The sequence below is a fragment of the Dendropsophus ebraccatus genome, chromosome 12 (genome assembly GCF_027789765.1).
Source record: "Dendropsophus ebraccatus isolate aDenEbr1 chromosome 12, aDenEbr1.pat, whole genome shotgun sequence".
Classification (NCBI taxonomy): domain Eukaryota; kingdom Metazoa; phylum Chordata; class Amphibia; order Anura; family Hylidae; genus Dendropsophus; species Dendropsophus ebraccatus.
The window spans coordinates 3,913,278-3,933,308 of NC_091465.1; the positions used below are offsets into that span (position 1 = coordinate 3,913,278).

At 43.9% G+C, this 20,031-nt stretch overlaps 1 protein-coding gene across 1 annotated transcript in view; it reads left to right on the forward strand.

Moving 5' to 3' along the window:
• The window catches only part of AJAP1 (adherens junctions associated protein 1), a 302,246-nt gene that overhangs the window by 279,239 nt on the left and 2,976 nt on the right, over positions 1–20,031 (forward strand). Inside the window, exon 5 of the mRNA XM_069947483.1 lies at positions 9,624–9,755. Within this exon, the coding sequence (XP_069803584.1) occupies positions 9,624–9,696 (73 nt within the window). The 3' untranslated portion in view covers positions 9,697–9,755. The remainder of the gene's footprint in view (positions 1–9,623; positions 9,756–20,031) is intronic.

A 20,031-nucleotide genomic window follows, 5' to 3' on the forward strand; every position in this document is an offset into this window, starting at 1 on the left:
AGGATTGCTGAATTTTTAAAATTAAATATCAGAAAAAAATATTAACAAAAAGGGATGAAACTTTCTGTTACACCAATATAATATTAATAAAAAGTAAAGATCATGGCGCAAAAAATGACCCCAACCAGCCCTGTAGGTGGAAAAATAAAAGCGCTATGGCTCTTAGAAGGCGGCGAGGAACATTGCATTAAGTTGACCCGGACATCTGTGCATCAATTGGCTCGGTCTTGAAGGGGTTAAAAAGATGTCCGTTATTGCCGCAATATAATTGACTTCAATACAATGTGTTGAAGTCAATGGAATGAGGGACGTCCAATGGACACAGTGTATAAAATTATGGACGTTGTCTGCATGGACGTCTGATTGTGATAATTATTTTCAGACAACTTTTCCAAACACCGGATGTTATTTTTTAGTTGGTCACACACAGTTTTTCTTTTTTCACCGTCCTTTCACCGTTTTTGCCATTAACTTCAATGGAATTTACAATTAAAGAGAAAGGGCGATCAGTCCAGTCAGAATAATGGACCAACAGCCGTCATTGCACTGATGGACGGACAAACAGCCAAATGACAGACATCATTTTAAATTCAAAATAACGGAGAGGAAAAAACTTTTGTAAACATAGTCTAATACTGCAGGGCTGATCACCCATTGGGCCCCCCAACGCACTGGTCGCTCTGTCCAGCATGGACATCAGAGGCAACAGACAGGCGGAGCTGGGCTCTGGGGGGCCGAGGAACCCCCTCTAGTGCTCCAAATGAGCTAATTTGCATATTTTATAGGCCTCAGTTTATCAAAAATGGTGAGACATAAAAGGATCAGAAGACCAGAGCCAGTAAGAGGGGCTACAGGGAACTCCTATGCAGGAATCATGCAGTAGCTTACCTGACCGGTTATAATGACCATAATACAATGCTATAATATATTGTTGTATTTTTGTAAAAAAAAAATTCTTTATAAACTTTTGGCTGATGACTAGAGATGAGCGAACCGGGTTTGGGTTTGAGTCCATCCGAACCCGAACATTTGGCATTTGATTAGCGGTGGCTGCTGAAGTTGGATAAAGCTCTAAGGTTGTCTGGAAAACATGGATACAGCCAATGACTATATCCATGATTTCCACATAGCCTTAGGGCTTTATCCAACTTCAGCAGCCACCGCTAATCACATGCCAGACATTCGGGGTTCGGATCGACTCGAACATGCTCTAGGTTCGCTCATCTCTACTGATGAGACATTTCTGTTTATTATTTATTATTATTGATCTCCGACATTTCTTTTCCCTGTTCATTAATCTCTGTTGTCTTTCATTTTCTTCTTGAATGGTTTTTATCTGGATTTTTCCTGAAATTAATTATTGCAGTTGATATCAAAGACTAAATATGTGACTAGATTCACTATTAGGTCACTTTACATCTCTATTAGGCTACTTTATGTCACTATTGGGTTACTTTACGTCACTATTGGGTTACTTTACATGTCTATTAGGCTACTTTACATCTCTATTAGGTTACTTTACGTCTCTATTAGGCTATGTTACGTCGCTACTAGGTTACTTTACGTCTCTATTGGGCTACGTTACATCTCTATTAGGTTACTTTACGTCTCTATAAGGCTCCTTTAAGTCACTATTGGGTTACTTTACATGTCTATTAGGCTACTTTACATCTTTATTAGGTTACTTTACGTCACTGTTAGGCTATGTTACGTCACTACTAGGTTACTTTACGTCTCTATTGGGCTACGTTACATCTCTATTAGGTTACTTTACGTCTCTATAAGGCTCCTTTAAGTCACTATTGGGTTACTTTACATGTCTATTAGGCTACTTTACATCTTTATTAGGTTACTTTACGTCACTGTTAGGCTATGTTACGTCACTACTAGGTTACTTTACATCTCTATTAGGCTACAATACACCTCTATTAGGTTACTTTACACCACTATTAGGTTACTTTACGTCTCTATTAAGCTACTTTACGTCACTATTAGGTTACTTTACATCAGTATTAGGTTACTTTACATCTCTATTAGGCTACGTTACACCTCTATTAGGTTACTTTACGCCACTATTAGGTTACTTTACGTCTCTATTAAGCTACTTTACGTCACTATTAGGTTACTTTACATCTCTATTAGGCTACTTTACATCACTATTAGACTACTTTACGTCTCTATTAGGTTACTTTACGTCTCTATTAGGCTACTTTACGTCACTATTAGGTTACTTTATGTCTCTGTTAGGCTACTTCACGTCTCTAATAGGCTACTTTACGTCACTATTAGGCTACTTTACGTCACTATTAGGTTACTTTACGTCTGTATTAGGTTACTTTATGTCTCTGTTAGGCTACTTCACGTCTCTAATAGGCTACTTTATCATAGGACGAGGGGCCCTGCCATTATTTTCCGTTGAATAGAGCCTACAAAAGTTTTACATTAGAATTATTGCATTTTTGCAGTAAACAATTGGCAAGAATTTTCAAACCATTTCGCACATGTATGTAATAACGTTATAATATGTATTGACCAATTATTGCTGGGTGTTAGGTATCTCATTTGTAATATGGCTTTTCTGTTTTTAGGGCTCATTTGTGACCATTGTAAGCATTGTATTTGTAAATCACGGTTCTTTTCCCATTATTGTATTGCATTGTTAATATAGTTCATTGCTTTTTTTTATGTTGCCTTAAACAAATGCTTTATTGGACCCATTGGCCTCCAGGAATAAGTTCTAAAGTTCTGCTGTAATGATGTTTAACGTTGCTTTAAATAAATGCAGAAGAGAGAATTTATGGTTATTCCAATGGCATATGGTTATAAGATCAATGGCCGTGTACTTTCCAAAAAATATGGGGTCGTCTCATCACAACAATCTTTTTTCAGTTGAAGCGCGGACACCGCCACACAGAGACCCCAGGGGTCAGAGGTTAATTGAAGGAAAATCTGCCCATTTCTGGGAATTATATTATGACATAATGGCCCTTAAAGTGAACTACCAACCAAAGAGCTGGGTCCACCTGAGTTACTGACCATATACATATATTCTCCCCTAGTCCCAGCATCCTCATATTATGGACCGACCTATGTGGCACAGGATCCAATGACTAAAGAAGGCCAAGCGTTATATGTTGTTGCCGCTCTCCTTAAACAAAATGTCATATGGCAAAAATCCAGCCCCCCTGACCCTTCACCTTGGATAGTCTGTTGAACCTGCCCACGGCAATGGATTCTTATGACTAGAGCATAGATACAGAGCACCCACAGCCTCCCCCAGGTCCAGTCTATATACACAGCCTCCCCCAGGTCCAGTCTATATACACAGCCTCCCCAGGTCCAGTCTATATACACAGCCTCCCCCAGGTCCAGTCTATATACACAGCCTCCCCCAGGTCCAGTCTATATACACAGCCTCCCTCAGGTGTGGTCTATATACACAGCCTCCCCCAGGTCCGGTCTATATACACAGCCTCCCCCAGGTCCGGTCTATATACACAGCCTCCCCCAGGTCCGGTCTATATACACAGCCTCCCCCAGGTCCGGTCTATATACACAGCCTCCCCCAGATCCAGTCTATATACACAGCCTCCCCCAGGTCCAGTCTATATACACAGCCTCCCCATGGGTCCAGTCTATATACACAGCCTCCCCCAGGTCCGGTCTATACACACAGCCTCCCCCAGGTCCGGTCTATATACACAGCCTTCCCCAGGTCCGGTCTATATACACAGCCTCCCCCAGGTCCGGTCTATATACACAGCCTCCCCCAGGTCCAGTCTATATACACAGCCTCCCCATGGGTCCAGTCTATATACACAGCCTCCCCCAGGTCCAGTCTATATACACAGCCTCCCACAGGTCCGGTCTATATACACAGCCTCCCCAGGTCCAGTCTATATACACAGCCTCCCCCAGGTCCGGTCTATATACACAGCCTCCCGCAGGTCCGGTCTATATACACAGCCTCCCCCAGGTCCGGTCTATATACACAGCCTCCCCCAGGTCCGGTCTTTATACACAGCCTCCCCCAGGTCCGGTCTATATACACAGCCTCCCCCAGGTCCGGTCTATATACACAGCCTCCCCCAGGTCCGGTCTATATACACAGCCTCCCCCAGGTCCGGTCTATATACACAGCCTCCCCCAGGTCCGGTCTATATACACAGCCTCCCCCAGGTCCGGTCTATATACACAGCCTCCCCCAGGTCCGGTCTATATACACAGCCTCCCCCAGGCTGGTCTATATACACAGCCTCCCCCAGTCCTCCTCATAGAAGCTGACCAGATTAGTCTTACAGAACTGATTCCTCCTTCAGATCTCAGGGATTGCGCCATCTGGGCTGGTAATTTGTGTATTTCAATGTTTATTATAAGGTGGCGCCCCACTTGTCACATTAAGTGGTAAGATTTAATACAGAGTTCCCTTTACTCATCTCACCGTTTCCTGTAGAGAAGAAGGCACTTAAGGTGCGATAATCCTCAGATATTATAGAGAACGTGTTGCTGTGAAGCCCTAGATCGCAGATGTAGAGCTGGTCTGTATATAAAGCAGCCCATCTTATATGTAAAGTACCAGATCTTCTAGATGCAAAGGGTGTGCTCGTTCCTCTCTTTTTGGTCTTAAACCGATTCTGTCAGTTCCAGATCCTACCTAAGGTGCTGACAGTGTGCTGTAGCTGGCAGTACCCTAGTGAGCATGGTGCCTTTTGGTAATTTGTCCGTGGAGTGGATTATACACAATATCGGGTCTCCTATTGTAAAGAAGAGTCAAAGCAGAGTTGTGGCTCAGTGTTTGCGCTGCACTCTGGCCCCCTCACCACTCCTACTTCCTTTTCATAGATAATCAATGCTGCCCGGCCTCCTGCTCGCTCAGCTGTCAGTCAGCATCTGCCAATAGATCTGCAGTCAGATGTTGCTGAATGGCCTAGCATTGATTATTCATGAAGAGTAGGAAGGAGCGGTGAGGCGTGTTTTAGTGCGGCACAAACACTGAGCCACAACTCCTCATTGACTCTTCATTACAGTAGGAGACCCGAGATTGTACGTAATCCACTCCACGGACAAATAACCAAAAGGCACCATGCTGACTAGGGCACTGCCAGCTACAGCACACTGTCAGCACCTCAGGTACAGCTACAGCACACTGTCACCCCCTCAGGTACAGCTACAGCACACTGTCACCCCCTCAGGTACAGCTACAGCACACTGTCACCGCCTCAGGTACAGCTACAGCGCACTGTCACCGCCTCAGGTACAGCTACAGCACACCGTCACCCCCTCTGGTACAGCTACAGCGCACTGTCACCGCCTCAGGTACAGATACAGCACACTGTCACCCCCTCAGGTACAGATACAGCACACTGTCATCCCCTCTGGTACAGCTACAGCGCACTGTCACCTCCTCAGGTACAGATACAGCATACTGTCACCACCTCAGGTACAGCTACAGCACACTGTCACCCCCTCAGGTACAGCTACAGCACACTGTCACCACCTCAGGTACAGCTACAGCACATTGTCACCCCCTCAGGTACAGCTACAGGATACTGTCACCACCTCAGGTACAGCTACAGCACACTGTCACCACCTCAGGTACAGCTACAGCACACTGTCACCACCTCAGGTACAGCTACAGCACACTGTCACCACCTCAGGTACAGCTACAGCACACCGTCACCTCCTCAGGTACAGCTACAGCACACTGTCACCGCCTCAGGTACAGATACAGCACACTGTCACCCCCTCAGGTACAGCCCTCAGGGGTCGGCCAGCTACAGCACACTGTCATCCCCTCTGGTACAGCTACAGCGCACTGTCACCTCCTCAGGTACAGATACAGCACACTGTCACCCCCTCAGGTACAGATACAGCACACTGTCACCGCCTCAGGTACAGATACAGCACACTGTCACCACCTCAGGTACAGATACAGCACACTGTCACCCCCTCAGGTACAGCCCTCAGGGGTCGGCCAGCTCCAGCACACTGTCAGCACCTCAGTTAGGGCCCGGGAGCTGACAGATTCCCTTTAATGTAATATTGAAAAACTATTGACATCATATCTGCCATTTTACCTTGTAATATATTCCAAACTCACCAGACTCGGCTGGCGGACGCCGCTACATTTTTCCATGATTATATTAGAATAAAGTGACAGCAAATAATTATTTGAACAGGTTGGAAAAAGTACAGACTTTCTGTTATGGCGACTTTTATTAACATTCCAGAAGTGTCAGAAGAAAACCATCGGCCCGAGTTACAATTACATTATAATGAAGTCGGTGAATTGTGGGTGCAGGACGCGGCGGCCATTCATTTCGCTACACCGGGTAGTCGTATGATGAAATGGAAAAAGAGTTTGTTATCCAATTTATATGACAAACTTCAGAGTAACCATTATAATGAGGTACATACAAACGTGCAACATTACTGGGCCAGCTCACCGCTTAAAGGGCATATCCCACAAAACATTACTGGGCCAGCTCACCGCTTAAAGGGCATATCCCACAAAACATTACTGGGCCAGCTCACCGCTTAAAGGGCATATCCCACAAAACATTACTGGGCCAGCTCACCGCTTAAAGGGCATATCCCACAAAACATTACTGGGCCAGCTCACCGCTTAAAGGGGTTATCTCACAAAACAGTACTGGGCCAGCTCACCGCTTAAAGGGGTTATCCCACTAAACATTACTGGGCCAGCTCACCGCTTAAAGGGGTTATCCCACAAAACATTACTGGGCCAGCTCACCGCTTAAAGGGGTTATCCCACAAAACATTACTGGGCCAGCTCACCGCTTAAAGGGGTTATCCCACAAAACATTACTGGGCCAGCTCACCGCTTAAAGGGGTTATCCCACTAAACATTACTGGGCCAGCTCACCGCTTAAAGGGGTTATCCCACTAAACATTACTGGGCCAGCTCACCGCTTAAAGGGGTTATCCCACAAAACATTACTGGGCTAGCTCACCACCTAAAGGGGTTATCCCACTAAACATTACTGGGCTAGCTCACCGCTTAAAGGGGTTATCCCACAAAACATTACTGGGCCATTTAAGTTTGTTTGCCCACCAGAGTAAAAGAAGATTGTTTATAAGGTCCTGGCTCTGACCCAATAACAACCCCCCAAGATACAAGAACTCAGGGACAATCTCCCGTTACAAGAGTCGGTTTCCGATGGGTTGGATCACAATGAGACCTGCGTGTGCAATAGGAAGCTAGTTGATGCAGTTGGGTGGATAGTAGCCGCTATAGGTGGAGGCTGGGGGTCCTAGGTTGGGCCTATGAACAACCTGACTGTCAGCACGGGTTGCTTGGTTACTAGTGTTGAGCAGAGTTTACGAACTACTCGGATTTGGCAACGTTCCCTGAACCCGGGTGCATTGGACTCCCCCTGCCTGGAGAAGTTAGATGCCACCCTAGAGAGTCCTGGAACACTCTGGTACAACCAAAGGCTGTACCCATGTCCTGGCAGCCTTAGGATGGTCAGTATGGCATAGTCAAATGCTGAGTACCTGGGTTCAGAGAACGTTGCAGAATCGGAACAGTTTGACACGTTGGCTCAACACTATTGGTTAGTACCCCATACCGTCCCTCTCCTATTAGATCACTATTGGTTAGGTGATATCATACCCAGCGCCTGTCAGGTGATATCATGCCCAGCGCCTGTCAGGTGATATCATGCCCAGCGCCTGTCAGGTTATATTATACCCAGCGCCTGTCAGGTGATATTATACCCAGCGCCTGTCAGGTGATATTATACCCAGCGCCTGTCAGGTGATATTATGGCCAGTGCCTGTCAGGTGATATTATACCCAGCGCCTGTCAGATGAGATTATACCCAGCGCCTGTCAGGTGATATTATACCCAGCGCCTGTCAGGTGATATTATACCCAGCGCCTGTCAGGTGATATTATACCCAGCGCCTGTCAGATGAGATCATACCCAGCGCCTGTCAGGTGATATTATACCCAGCGCCTGTCAGATGAGATTATACCCAGCGCCTGTCAGGTGATATTATACCCAGCGCCTGTCAGGTGATATTATACCCAGCGCCTGTCAGGTGATATTATACCCAGCGCCTGTCAGATGAGATCATACCCAGCGCCTGTCAGGTGATATTATACCCAGCGCCTGTCAGGTGATATTATACCCAGCGCCTGTCAGGTAATATTATACCCAGCGCCTGTCAGGTGATATTATACCCAGCGCTCTCAGGTGATACTATACCCAGCACCTGTCAGGTGATATTATACCCAGCGCCTGTCAGGTAAAATTATGGCCTGTGCCTGTCAGGTGACATTATACCCAGCGCCTGTCAGGTAAAATTATGGCCAGCGCCTGTCAGGTGATATTATACCCAGCGCCTGTCAGGTGATATCATGCCCAGCACCTGTCAGGTGATATTATGCCCAGCGCCTGTCAGGTGATATCATGCCCAGCGCCTGTCAGGTGATATTATGCCCAGCGCCTGTCAGGTGATATCATGCCCAGTGCCTGTCAGGTGATATTATACCCTGTGCCTGTCAGGTGATATTATACCCAGCGCCTGTCAGGTGATATTATACCCAGCGCCTGTCAGGTGATATTATACCCAGCGCCTGTCAGGTGATATCATGCCCAGCGCCTGTCAGGTGATATTATACCCAGCGCCTGTCAGGTGATATCATGCCCAGCGCCTGTCACTGTGATATTATAGCCAGCGCCTGTCAGGTGATATTATACCCAGCGCCTGTCAGGTGATATCATGCCCAGCGCCTGTCAGGTGATATCATGCCCAGTGCCCGTCAGGTGATATTATGCCCAGTGCCTGTCAGGTGATATTATACCCAGCGCCTGTCAGGTGATATTATACCCAGCGCCTGTCAGGTGATATCATGCCCAGCGCCTGTCAGGTGATATTATACCCAGCGCCTGTCAGGTGATATTATACCCAGCGCCTGTCAGGTGATATTATGCCCAGTGCCTGTCAGGTGATATTATACCCAGCGCCTGTCAGATGAGATCATACCCAGCGCCTGTCAGGTGATATTATACCCAGCGCCTGTCAGATGAGATCATACCCAGCGCCTGTCAGGTGATATTATACCCAGCGCCTGTCAGGTGATATTATACCCAGCGCCTGTCTGGTGATATTATACCCAGCGCCTGTCAGGTGATATCATGCCCAGCGCCTGCCAGGTGATATCATGCCCAGCGCCTGTCAGGTGATACTGCAGAATGGCCCAGGGTCCTCTTCACTATCACCTGAAGCCAAACCGGTGGCGATCAGCTGATCCTTCATCAGAAAAAGGGTTTGTGGAGATGAGAGACCCCCGTAACGTCCTTCACCAGGTGGAGCAAAGTACAATGATAATGAATCCGTAGTAGGACGCCAGGTAGGGAGACAAGATCTCTCATTGAGAAGAAGCAAACGCTCGGCAGTAAGTATCCGCAAACGTATTCCAAAACCGATTCCTCCATTGTTGTACATGAGGGAGAGGCCAAGCCGCCAGTAAAGCATTGGTTTAGCGCACGCCTCTTCTGATTGGGGATGATGTTTTTGCAGCAGGCCTGACCAGGCTTGCTTGTTGTGTGTTACGTACCAGCACGCGCAAGCCCTTTTCTCTGCTCGCTGCAGACCTACGTCTTCTGACCGCCATCTAATTCCTGTGGCCTTTGTGTCTGAGAAATGGTTTGAAATCTCCTGCTGACTGGCTGAAGTCTGTTTTTCTTCCTGAGGGCAGGGCAGACGCCATGTTTCTATATACTGGTACGTACCGCTCATACCGTATACGACTACTGAATGCACATGAAATATACTCTTACTGCTTACAATATCAATGCATTTCATTTGTACCTAACGTCAGGAGAGGAGACTGGTGTCAGAAAGTTATATAGATATGTAATTTAAATCTCCATTCTTCCAGTACTTATCAGCTGCTGTATGTCCAGCAGGAAGTGGTGTATTCTCTCCAGTCTGACACAGTGCTCTCTGCTGCCACCTCTGTCCATGTCAGGAACTGTCCAGAGCAGCAGCAAATCCCCATAGAAACCCTCTCCTGCTCTGGACAGTTCCTGACATGGACAGAGGGGGCAGCAGAGAGCACTGTGTCAGACTAGAGAGATAACACCACTTCCTGCAGGACATGCAGTAGCTGATAAGTACTTAAAGACTATAACTTTCTGAAATAAGTTGATTTGGAAGATTTTTTTTTTGCCTGAGTTTTCCTTTAAATATTATCTGCAAAGTTGCTTCCTTATTCATTGTAGATTTAACAAAATAAAATAAATTTGGTTACAAAGGTGGATAAAGCTCATAGACATACAGTATATTCCCCCAACAGTACACAATGTGGTCATGCTAGTACAAATTATCAAAACAGTCTATGAGCTAAAACAATTGTCCATATTCCGAAGAGCTGACAGACAAAGTCTATGAATCTATATCAAAAGGATACTGGTTTGGCTCAAAAACTGCTGTAATATCTGACAGTGAAGCTGTCCAGTACGTCATATGGAATGAGAAGATTAGTGTAAATGTGGACGGGAAATTGTAATCTGAGCTCAAACTGCTAAAGAGGTATCACAGCATGTGTGTGTATATGTGTATGTATGTATGTATGTATGTATGTATATGTGTGTGTACAGTATGTGTCAGTATGTATGTATGTGTGTGTATATGTGTATGTATGTATGTATGTATGTATATGTGTGTGTACAGTATGTGTATGTATGTATGTTTGTGTGTGTATGTGTGTGTTTAAAATATGTATGTGTATGTATGTGTGTATGTATGTATGTATGTATGTGTATGTATGTATCTATGTGTGTATGTATGTATCTATGTGTGTATGTGCATATGTATGTATGTGTGTATGTGTATGTATGCATGTATGTGTATGTATGTATCTATATGTGTGTGTGTGTGTGTGTGTGTGTGTATGTGTATGTATACAGATGTAGGGTGTGTTAACTTGATCACAATGACGCATTTAACTCGACACTCCAATTGACTTAACACAGCTCCCTGACACAATTGTTGCGTCAGGGATCATGTTAACCGTGGCTACATCTGTATGTATGTGTGTGTGCATGTATGTATGTATGTATTTATACCATCAATAGCCTGACAGCTGTGCCCCCACCTAGATAACAAGGCCCCCTGCCCCCTCCAGTACAGGGGAGGGGGGCTGAATGCAGGGGAGAGTTTGGGCTGGTTTAGTAGTTCTCTAGAGGTTTGGGGTTCCTGTGTGTTTTGGGAGTGGTCCTGGCTGGTTACAGGAAGGGTCTATGCACAAAATAACCCTGAGAAGGAGATACTGCAGCTGCATCCCCCTCCTCCCTGTACTCTATATACTGTAATACTCTAGACACATTGGCTGTGGCCAACTGGGGTCTCTGGACATTTACATAGAACCAGCAGACAGAAAAAGGGAAAATACTTTTTTTTTAAAGATTAGGATGAGATCCTGCTCCCCCTAATTAATAGGCTCTGATATATATATATATATATATATATATATATATATATATATACTCTGTGATACGTGGGCCTTTGTATATGTCACATATATTCTGCTAATTCCCTGTACAGACCTCATCCTCTCCTCCCTTGTCCTCGTCTCATCCTCTCCTGATCCTCATAGTCACTTCTAGAATAAGTCACAGCTGCTTTCTACCTCACTGATAAAATGCAAAGTGAGGAGCGGGATGTGATGTGACCTTTGAAGTGTTTTACTCCAGTCTCCTCAGAACTTGGGAGTAACCTGCTTTTTGGAGCCGAGCGAGTTCAGACGTATCACATGAAAGAGGAACTAAATATAGAACGTACAGAGGGCAACATCATCCCTGCTCTTCTATCTATCTATCTATCTATCTATCTATCTATCTATCTCCTATCTATCTATCTATCTATCTATCTATCTATCTATCTATCTCCTATCTATCTATCTATCTATCTATCTATCTATCTATCTCCTATCTATCTCCTATCTATCTCCTATCTATCTATCTATCTATCTATCTATCTATCTATCTATCTATCTCCTATCTATCTATCTATCTATCTATCTATCTATCTATCTCCTATCTATCTATCTATCTATCTATCTATCTATCTATCTATCTATCTCCTATCTATCTCCTATCTATCTCCTATCTATCTATCTATCTATCTATCTATCTATCTATCTATCTATCTATCTCCTATCTATCTATCTTCTATCTATCTATCTATCTATCTATCTATCTCCTATCTATCTATCTATCTATCTATCTATCTATCTCCTATCTATCTATCTATCTATCTATCTATCTATCTATCTATCTATCTCCTATCTATCTCCTATCTATCTCCTATCTATCTATCTATCTATCTATCTATCTATCTATCTATCTATCTCCTATCTATCTATCTATCTATCTATCTATCTCCTATCTATCTATCTATCTATCTATCTATCTATCTATCTATCTCCTATCTATCTATCTATCTATCTATCTATCTATCTCCTATCTCCTATCTATCTCCTATCTATCTATCTATCTATCTATCTATCTATCTATCTATCTATCTATCTCCTATCTATCTATCTTCTATCTATCTATCTATCTATCTATCTATCTATCTATCTCCTATCTATCTCCTATCTATCTATCTATCTATCTATCTATCTATCTATCTATCTATCTCCTATCTATCTATCTATCTATCTATCTATCTATCTATCTATCTCCTATCTATCTATCTCCTATCTATCTATCTATCTATCTATCTATCTATCTATCTATCTATCTCCTATCTATCTATCTCCTATCTATCTATATCCTATCTATCTATCTATCTCCTATCTATCTATCTTCTATCTATCTATCTATCTATCTATCTATCATCTATCTATCTATCTATCTATCTCCTATCTATCTATCTATCTATCTATCTATCTATCTATCTATCTATCTCCTATCTATCTATCTCATATCTATCTATCTATCTATCTATCTATCTCCTATCTATCTATCTATCTATCTATCTATCTATCTATCTATCTATCTTCTATCTATTATCTATCTATCTATCTCCTATCTATCTATCTATCTATCTATCTATCTATCTATCTATCTCCTATCTATCTATCTCCTATCTATCTATCTATCTATCTATCTATCTATCTATCTATCTATCTATCTCCTATCTATCTATCTATCTCCTATCTATCTATCTATCTATCTATCTATCATCTATCTATCTATCTATCTATCTCCTATCTATCTATCTATCTATCTATCTCCTATCTATCTATCTCCTATCTATCTCCTATCTATCTCCTATCTATCTATCTATCTATCTTCTATCTCCTATCTATCTATCTATCTTCTATCTATCTATCTATCTATCTATCTATCTATCTATCTATCTATCTCCTATCTATCTATCTATCTCCTATCTATCTATCTCCTATCTATCTATCTATCTCCTATCTATCTCCTATCTATCTCCTATCTATCTATCTATCTCCTATCTATCTATCTATCTCCTATCTATCTATCTCCTATCTATCTATCTCCTATCTATCTATCTCCTATCTATCTCCTATCTATCTATCTATCTATCTATCTATCTATCTCCTATCTATCTATCTATCTATCTATCTCCTATCTATCTATCTATCTATCTATCTCCTATCTATCTATCTATCTCCTATCTATCTATCTCCTATCTATCTATCTCCTATCTATCTCCTATCTCCTATCTATCTATCTATCTCCTATCTATCTATCTATCTATCTATCTATCTATCTATCTATCTATCTATATATCTCCTATCTATCTATCTCCTATCTATCTATCTCCTATCTATCTATCTATCTATCTATCTATCTATCTATCTATCTCCTATCTATCTATCTCCTATCTATCTATCTATCTATCTATCTATCTCCTATCTATCTATCTATCTATCTATCTATCTATCTATCTCCTATCTATCTATCTCCTATCTATCTATCTCCTATCTATCTCCTATCTATCTCCTATCTATCTATCTCCTATCTATCTATCTATCTATCTATCTATCTATCTATCTATCTATCTCCTATCTATCTATCTATCTATCTATCTATCTATCTATCTATCTATCTATCAGCTTGTAGTTACCTATGTCACTATCAGAGGCAGTGTAGTAGTGTATCTGCACCATAGAGTTGGCAAGTAACAACTAAGGGCCACATGTATCATCCGGTGAACGGAAAGTGCCGATTTGCATATTTTTTTATACGCAAATGGCCGATCTGCGAATAAAATATTCGCAAATCGGCACTTTCCGCCCAGTACCCCAGGGGGGCGGAAAGGGGACGTGTAGTGGGCAGAACGGAGGGCGCGGACTCAGCCATCAGTTACCATCAGTTCCGCCCAAATGTACGCCGAAAACCTACTCCAGTCCTCAGCTGTCCGCCTCTACACAAATCCCCGTAGCGCCGGAGCTGCGGGGGCATTTATAAGCCCGGCGTAAAAAAACGCTGGACTTAATAAATGCCCCCCTAAGTGTACAAACAAAAACACTGGGGGAGATTTATCAAACATGGTGTAAAGTGAAACTGGCTCAGTCTCCCCCGGCAACCAATCAGATTCCACCTCTCATTTTCCCAAAAATCTGTAAGGAATGGAAGGTGGAATCTGATTGGTTTCTAGGGGCAACTGGGCCAGTTTCACTTTACACCAGTTTGATAGATCTCCCCCATAATGTATGAAAAATACCCTTTAAACTCATTTAAAAAGGATTACCAAAAATATTTTTAGAAGGGGTCATAGTGGCTGGAAAACCTATGAGCATGGCCTCCCCATAGCCCCGCTGCTGTTCCAGTGCTGATCCTGCTACTCAGAGCTTCAGAGGTCGCCGACGAGATAGAACTTGGCTGAATGGCCATTTCCTATGTGTTGGGATGGAGGAACCTATGAACAATAGTATGGCCACCATTGGAAAGGCCCTGCCGGGGATTTTTAAGTGTAACCTTTTTCCTCCGGACACCCCCGTACCGTCATCTATTTCTCTGGCCGTCAGATCCCATAATTTTCATACCTCGTGCTCATATAATATTTAGCTAATTGAAGATACTCAGAAAGTTTGAGACGTCAATTACTTCCACCAGTCGAGTTCCTGTGTTCAAATAAACGTGACAGATATAAATATTCAAGTTCTGAGTGGGAATTATACTGTCAGTGTGCGGCCTATGGGCGGGTGACATGGAACGTCTGCCCAGCAACCTCCCCACCATGGAAACACATGAGGACATGGCCTGTCTTGGCCTTCAGGATCCAGCAAAGACATTTTTTACTTTTTTTACTTTTTTACTTGCTGTCAGTGTAGTTGTGGAGCAGCTTGATGTTTGTGGCACATGTAGTATTTTTATTGGCACTATTTGGAGTATATATACACAACATCACAACATGTATATATACACAACACCACAACATGTAACTTAAAAGGCCTCTACAGCAATCCGATGCTGCTGCACGTAGAGTTGTCCTGCTGCCGCACAGCAACTGCCGTAGGGTTTCCATGACAGAAGCAGAAAGTTTTTGGCACAGGTTTTTGCCAGTGGGAGCTGACAGTAAGCCAGACAGTAAGCCGACACTGTGTACAATTTTTTATTTATTTATTTCTTAGTAGTGAAAGTAGTGTCAGATAGACGGCATCCATTACTTTAGCCGGGATTTGGTGTTAGTCTGTAAAATTGCTAGTCCTTACCCCAATTATTACTCCAGGCCCCAGGGATACTGGAAAGAACTTGGTCTGCCAGGCTGAAAGCGTCAAAAAAAGACTAAGACTGGACAAAAGCAGGCTGCAGTTTATTTTTTTTTAGGCTGGGTTCACACTACGTATATTTCAGTCAGTATTGTGGTCCTCATATTGCAACCAAAACCAGGAGTGGAATAAAAACACAGAAAGGATCTGTTCACACAATGTTGAAATTGAGTGGATGGCAATTTAATGGCAAATATTTGCTGTTATTTTAAAACAACGGACATTGTATTGAAATAATGGCAGTTTTTTACTGTTATATGGCGGCCATCCACTAAATTTCAACATTGTGTGAACAGATCCTTTCTGTGTTTTTAATCCACTCCTGGTTTTGGTTGCAATATGAGGACCACAATACTGACTGAAATATACGTAGTGTGAACCCAGCCTCAAAGTGTAAGGTACCTCTTTTTCATAACCCAAGCAGTAGCAGCCTGGCACTACCAGAATGGCCTAATAATACCAACCTGCTACTGCCTAATCCTGAATTGCTGTTTCTTCTACCAGGGGGTTAGCATTAGCTGGTTTATTGGCTGATGCCAAACCCTGGATGGTTTCCACTACTAAGCCAAAATTAAGTACGAAATAAAACATTTAAAAATTTTTTTTTTTACAGAAGTAACGCCCTCACACACAACCCTTTGAGTCCCTTAGTTTACTCTTTTCTCTTTTTCTTCATCTTGATCTAAATCTACAATAACAGAATGTAACCTGCCTGGTATATACATATATCTATCCTAAGACAATAAGAATAGAAATACTAAAAGTGCCGCCTAGATGGACCCAGTTGTCTTTTTCTGCCGACAATCTTCTATATTTCAATCTTTGATCTAAGGTAGTTTTACTGTATGTAAAATCTATATATAAATCAAACCCGATTTACATCTCCTCTGCACTGTCCAGTGTTTTCCCGTCACTGCGTTTCCCCGCCAGCGGCAAAACAAAATTTGTTGCACAGTTTGGCAAAATCTGGTGAGCAATGTGCAAAACTTTGTGCTTCTGCTCAAAAATCCCCATTGTGGTCAGCAGCCCGCAGCACTTCCAGGGAGAGACCCAAAGTGCGTCCATCTCAGGGAATCCATTACTGTAAGCTGGAGATGGATACAGCGTTCCTAGCTTACTGTAATGCATTCCCTGAATGTAGTGCAGTCAATCTTTTAAAAGGAATATAATGTAAAAGGAGTTATCCAGTGTAAGGACATTTGTTACATAATTCTACCCTAGTAGAGAAAATAACAAACATGTTATACTTACCTCCATGCTCTCTGGTGTCCCCCTCCAACTGCAGCCATCACTACTTCCGAGACAAACTCTCCTTGAGAGTGACAGCCTGTTTAGCCAATCAACAACGGCAACGGTGCTGTCCCATCAGTGATTGGCTGAGACCGTCTCGTAATTGGATAATGCCCCCTTCTGTGCACCCCCAGAACGTCCTGCTCAGTAACTATTGGCTGAAGCTGCTCCCCATTGACTTCCTGCTCAATAGCTATTGGCTGAAACTGCTCCTCACTGACTTCCTGCTCAGTAGCTATTGGCTGAAGCTGCTTTTCACTGACTTCCTGCTCAGCAGCTATTGGCTAAAGCTGCTCCTCCTTGACTTCCTGCTCAGCAGCTATTGGCCAAAGCTGCTCCTCACTGACTTCCTGCTCGGTAGTTATTGGCCGAAGCTGCTCCTCACTGACTTCCTGCTCGGCAGCTATTGGCTGAAGCTGCTCCTCACTGACTTCCAGCTCGGCAGCTATTGGCTGAAGCTGCTCCTCACTGACTTCCTGCTCGGCAGCTATTGGCCGAAGCCACTCCTCACTGACTTCCTGCTCGGCAGCTATTGGCCGAAGCCACTCCTCACTGACCTCCTGCTCGGCAGCTATTGGCTGAAGCTGCTCCTCACTGACTTCCTGCTCGGCAGCTATTGGCCGAAGCCACTCCTCACTGACCTCCTGCTCGGCAGCTATTGGCTGAAGCTGCTCCTCACTGACTTCCTGCTCGGCAGCTATTGGCCGAAGCCATTTCTCACTGACTTCCTGCTCGGCAGCTATTGGCTGAAGCTGCTCCTCACTGACTTCCTGCTTGGCAGCTATTGGCCGAAGCCACTCCTCACTGACCTCCTGCTCGGCAGCTATTGGCTGAAGCTGCTCCTCACTGACTTCCTGCTCGGCAACTATTGGCTGAAGCTGCTCCTCACTGACTTGCTGCTCGGCAGCTATTGGCTGAAGCTGCTCCTCACTGACTTCCTGCTCAGTAGCTATTGGCTGAAGCTGCTCCTTACTGACTTCCTGCTCGGCAGCTATTGGCTGAAGCTGCTCCTCACTGACCTCCTGCTCGGCAGCTATTGGCTGAAGCTGCTCCTCACTGTCTTGCTGCTCGGCAGCTATTGGCTGAAGCTGCTCCTTACTGACTTGCTGCTCGGCAGCTATTGGCTGAAGCTGCTCCTCACTGACTTGCTGCTCAGTAGCTATTGGCTGAAGCTGCTTATCACTGACTTCCTGCTCGGCAGCTATTGGCTGAAGCTGCTCCTCACTGACTTGCTGCTCGGCAGCTATTGGCTGAAGCTGCTCCTTACTGACTTCCTGCTCAGTAGCTATTGGCTGAAGCTGCTCCTTACTGACTTCCTGCTCAGTAGCTATTGGCTGAAGCTGCTCCTTACTGACTTCCTGCTCAGTAGCTATTGGCTGAAGCTGCTCCTTACTGACTTGCTGCTCGGCAGCTATTGGCTGAAGCTGCTCCTCGCTGACCCGCTGTGGGTTTCTGTATATAATACTGATAATACAGAGACCTCTCTGCTTCCTTACTGCCAACCCTCCTTCTGCCCATATGCAGACCACATAGTAAATGAATGAGTTATATTATAACCTTCATTCTCCTTCCCGTATAACCCAGGTCCTCACCGCATGGTTCTTGTATCTCAGGGGTGTATCATACATCTCTGAGGGGTCGTCCCTCCATGTTTCTGTTGTACTTTTAATCTCTGGCACAGCGTGTTAGCATAACCTTGGGGGAGCTTTGATGTAGTATATTTCAGTAAAGGGCAGACGTCTTAGGAACATTGACAACCACGGCCCTACTGTACGGTATAACACCAAGCAGACTCATCTATATTCATGAGGTAGTGAGTTATACTTTCCTCCAGACCTCCTATTCTATATACAGAATTGCTGATGGAATTTCGGAGACTTTCTTCTACCCCTTGTTCAGCAATAAGCAGGCTGACAGAGAAGAGGGCGACCCTAGCGTGACAGCTTTAACACCTTATTACTATTGCAGCTGGCGCGGTAACACATAAACAGCGTCTCATCTGGCAGCTGATGAAGGAGACGGCGGGGGGGGGGGGGGCTCCTGCTCCTCGCTCATCGGGAATCACACTTCTTGCACCATGTTAGGCATCTACTTTATACCGGCCCTAAACCTCCTCTTCCAGCAATGTCATCCTGCCGGTTATTCACACTAGCTTTATTGCAGTCGCTCTCCGGCTATCACTATAGATTAAATTTAGCGTTTTTCCCGGACCCCGATGGCAGAATCCGAGCCTCAGTGACGCCCTTTACCAGAGTTGAGATCCCCTTCAGATTTCTACTTGACCTAATTCGACAACATTTTCTGAATCATATCAGTGCGTCCACCTCCTGTCAAGTTATCTTCCGCTGGACTTCACATCTTTCTGCCCAAATCTAAATTGACTCGTAAATCTCAGCTGACTTGTGGAGAATTCTGATTTTCAGTATATATATGTGTATATATATATATATATATATATATATATGTGTGTGTATTTTTTTTACCAACTATAAGACTTTATGTGACAATTCACTTACTCAGAAGGAAAGACCTCCGCCAATGGGAATTACATTGTATTAGATTGGATAGGGTATGGTCACACTGAGGAATACGCAACTAATTGTCTGCATATTCCGCTTATAATTGCGCCCATTAAATATGTACAGAGCAGTGTTCCATTGGATTTCTGCGTTGTTGTTCACACCGTGAAATTTTCGCGCGGAATGTTCCTCCGCGGATCCAGTTTCTGCCCAAAGAATTTACATGTCCACTTGATTCCACTAGAGGAATCCCATAGAAGTCAGTGGGGCTTTGAATTTCCTCTTTCCGGCTGCATTCTGCTCCAATTCGGCACCTATTCCACCAGAGCTGAAATCCCAAAGAAGTCATCGGGGCTTTGAATTTTCACTTTCTCGAATGCCACGCATGTTCCGCCAGAGCCAAATAAAAGGAAATTCCAAGCAGAAAACTTTC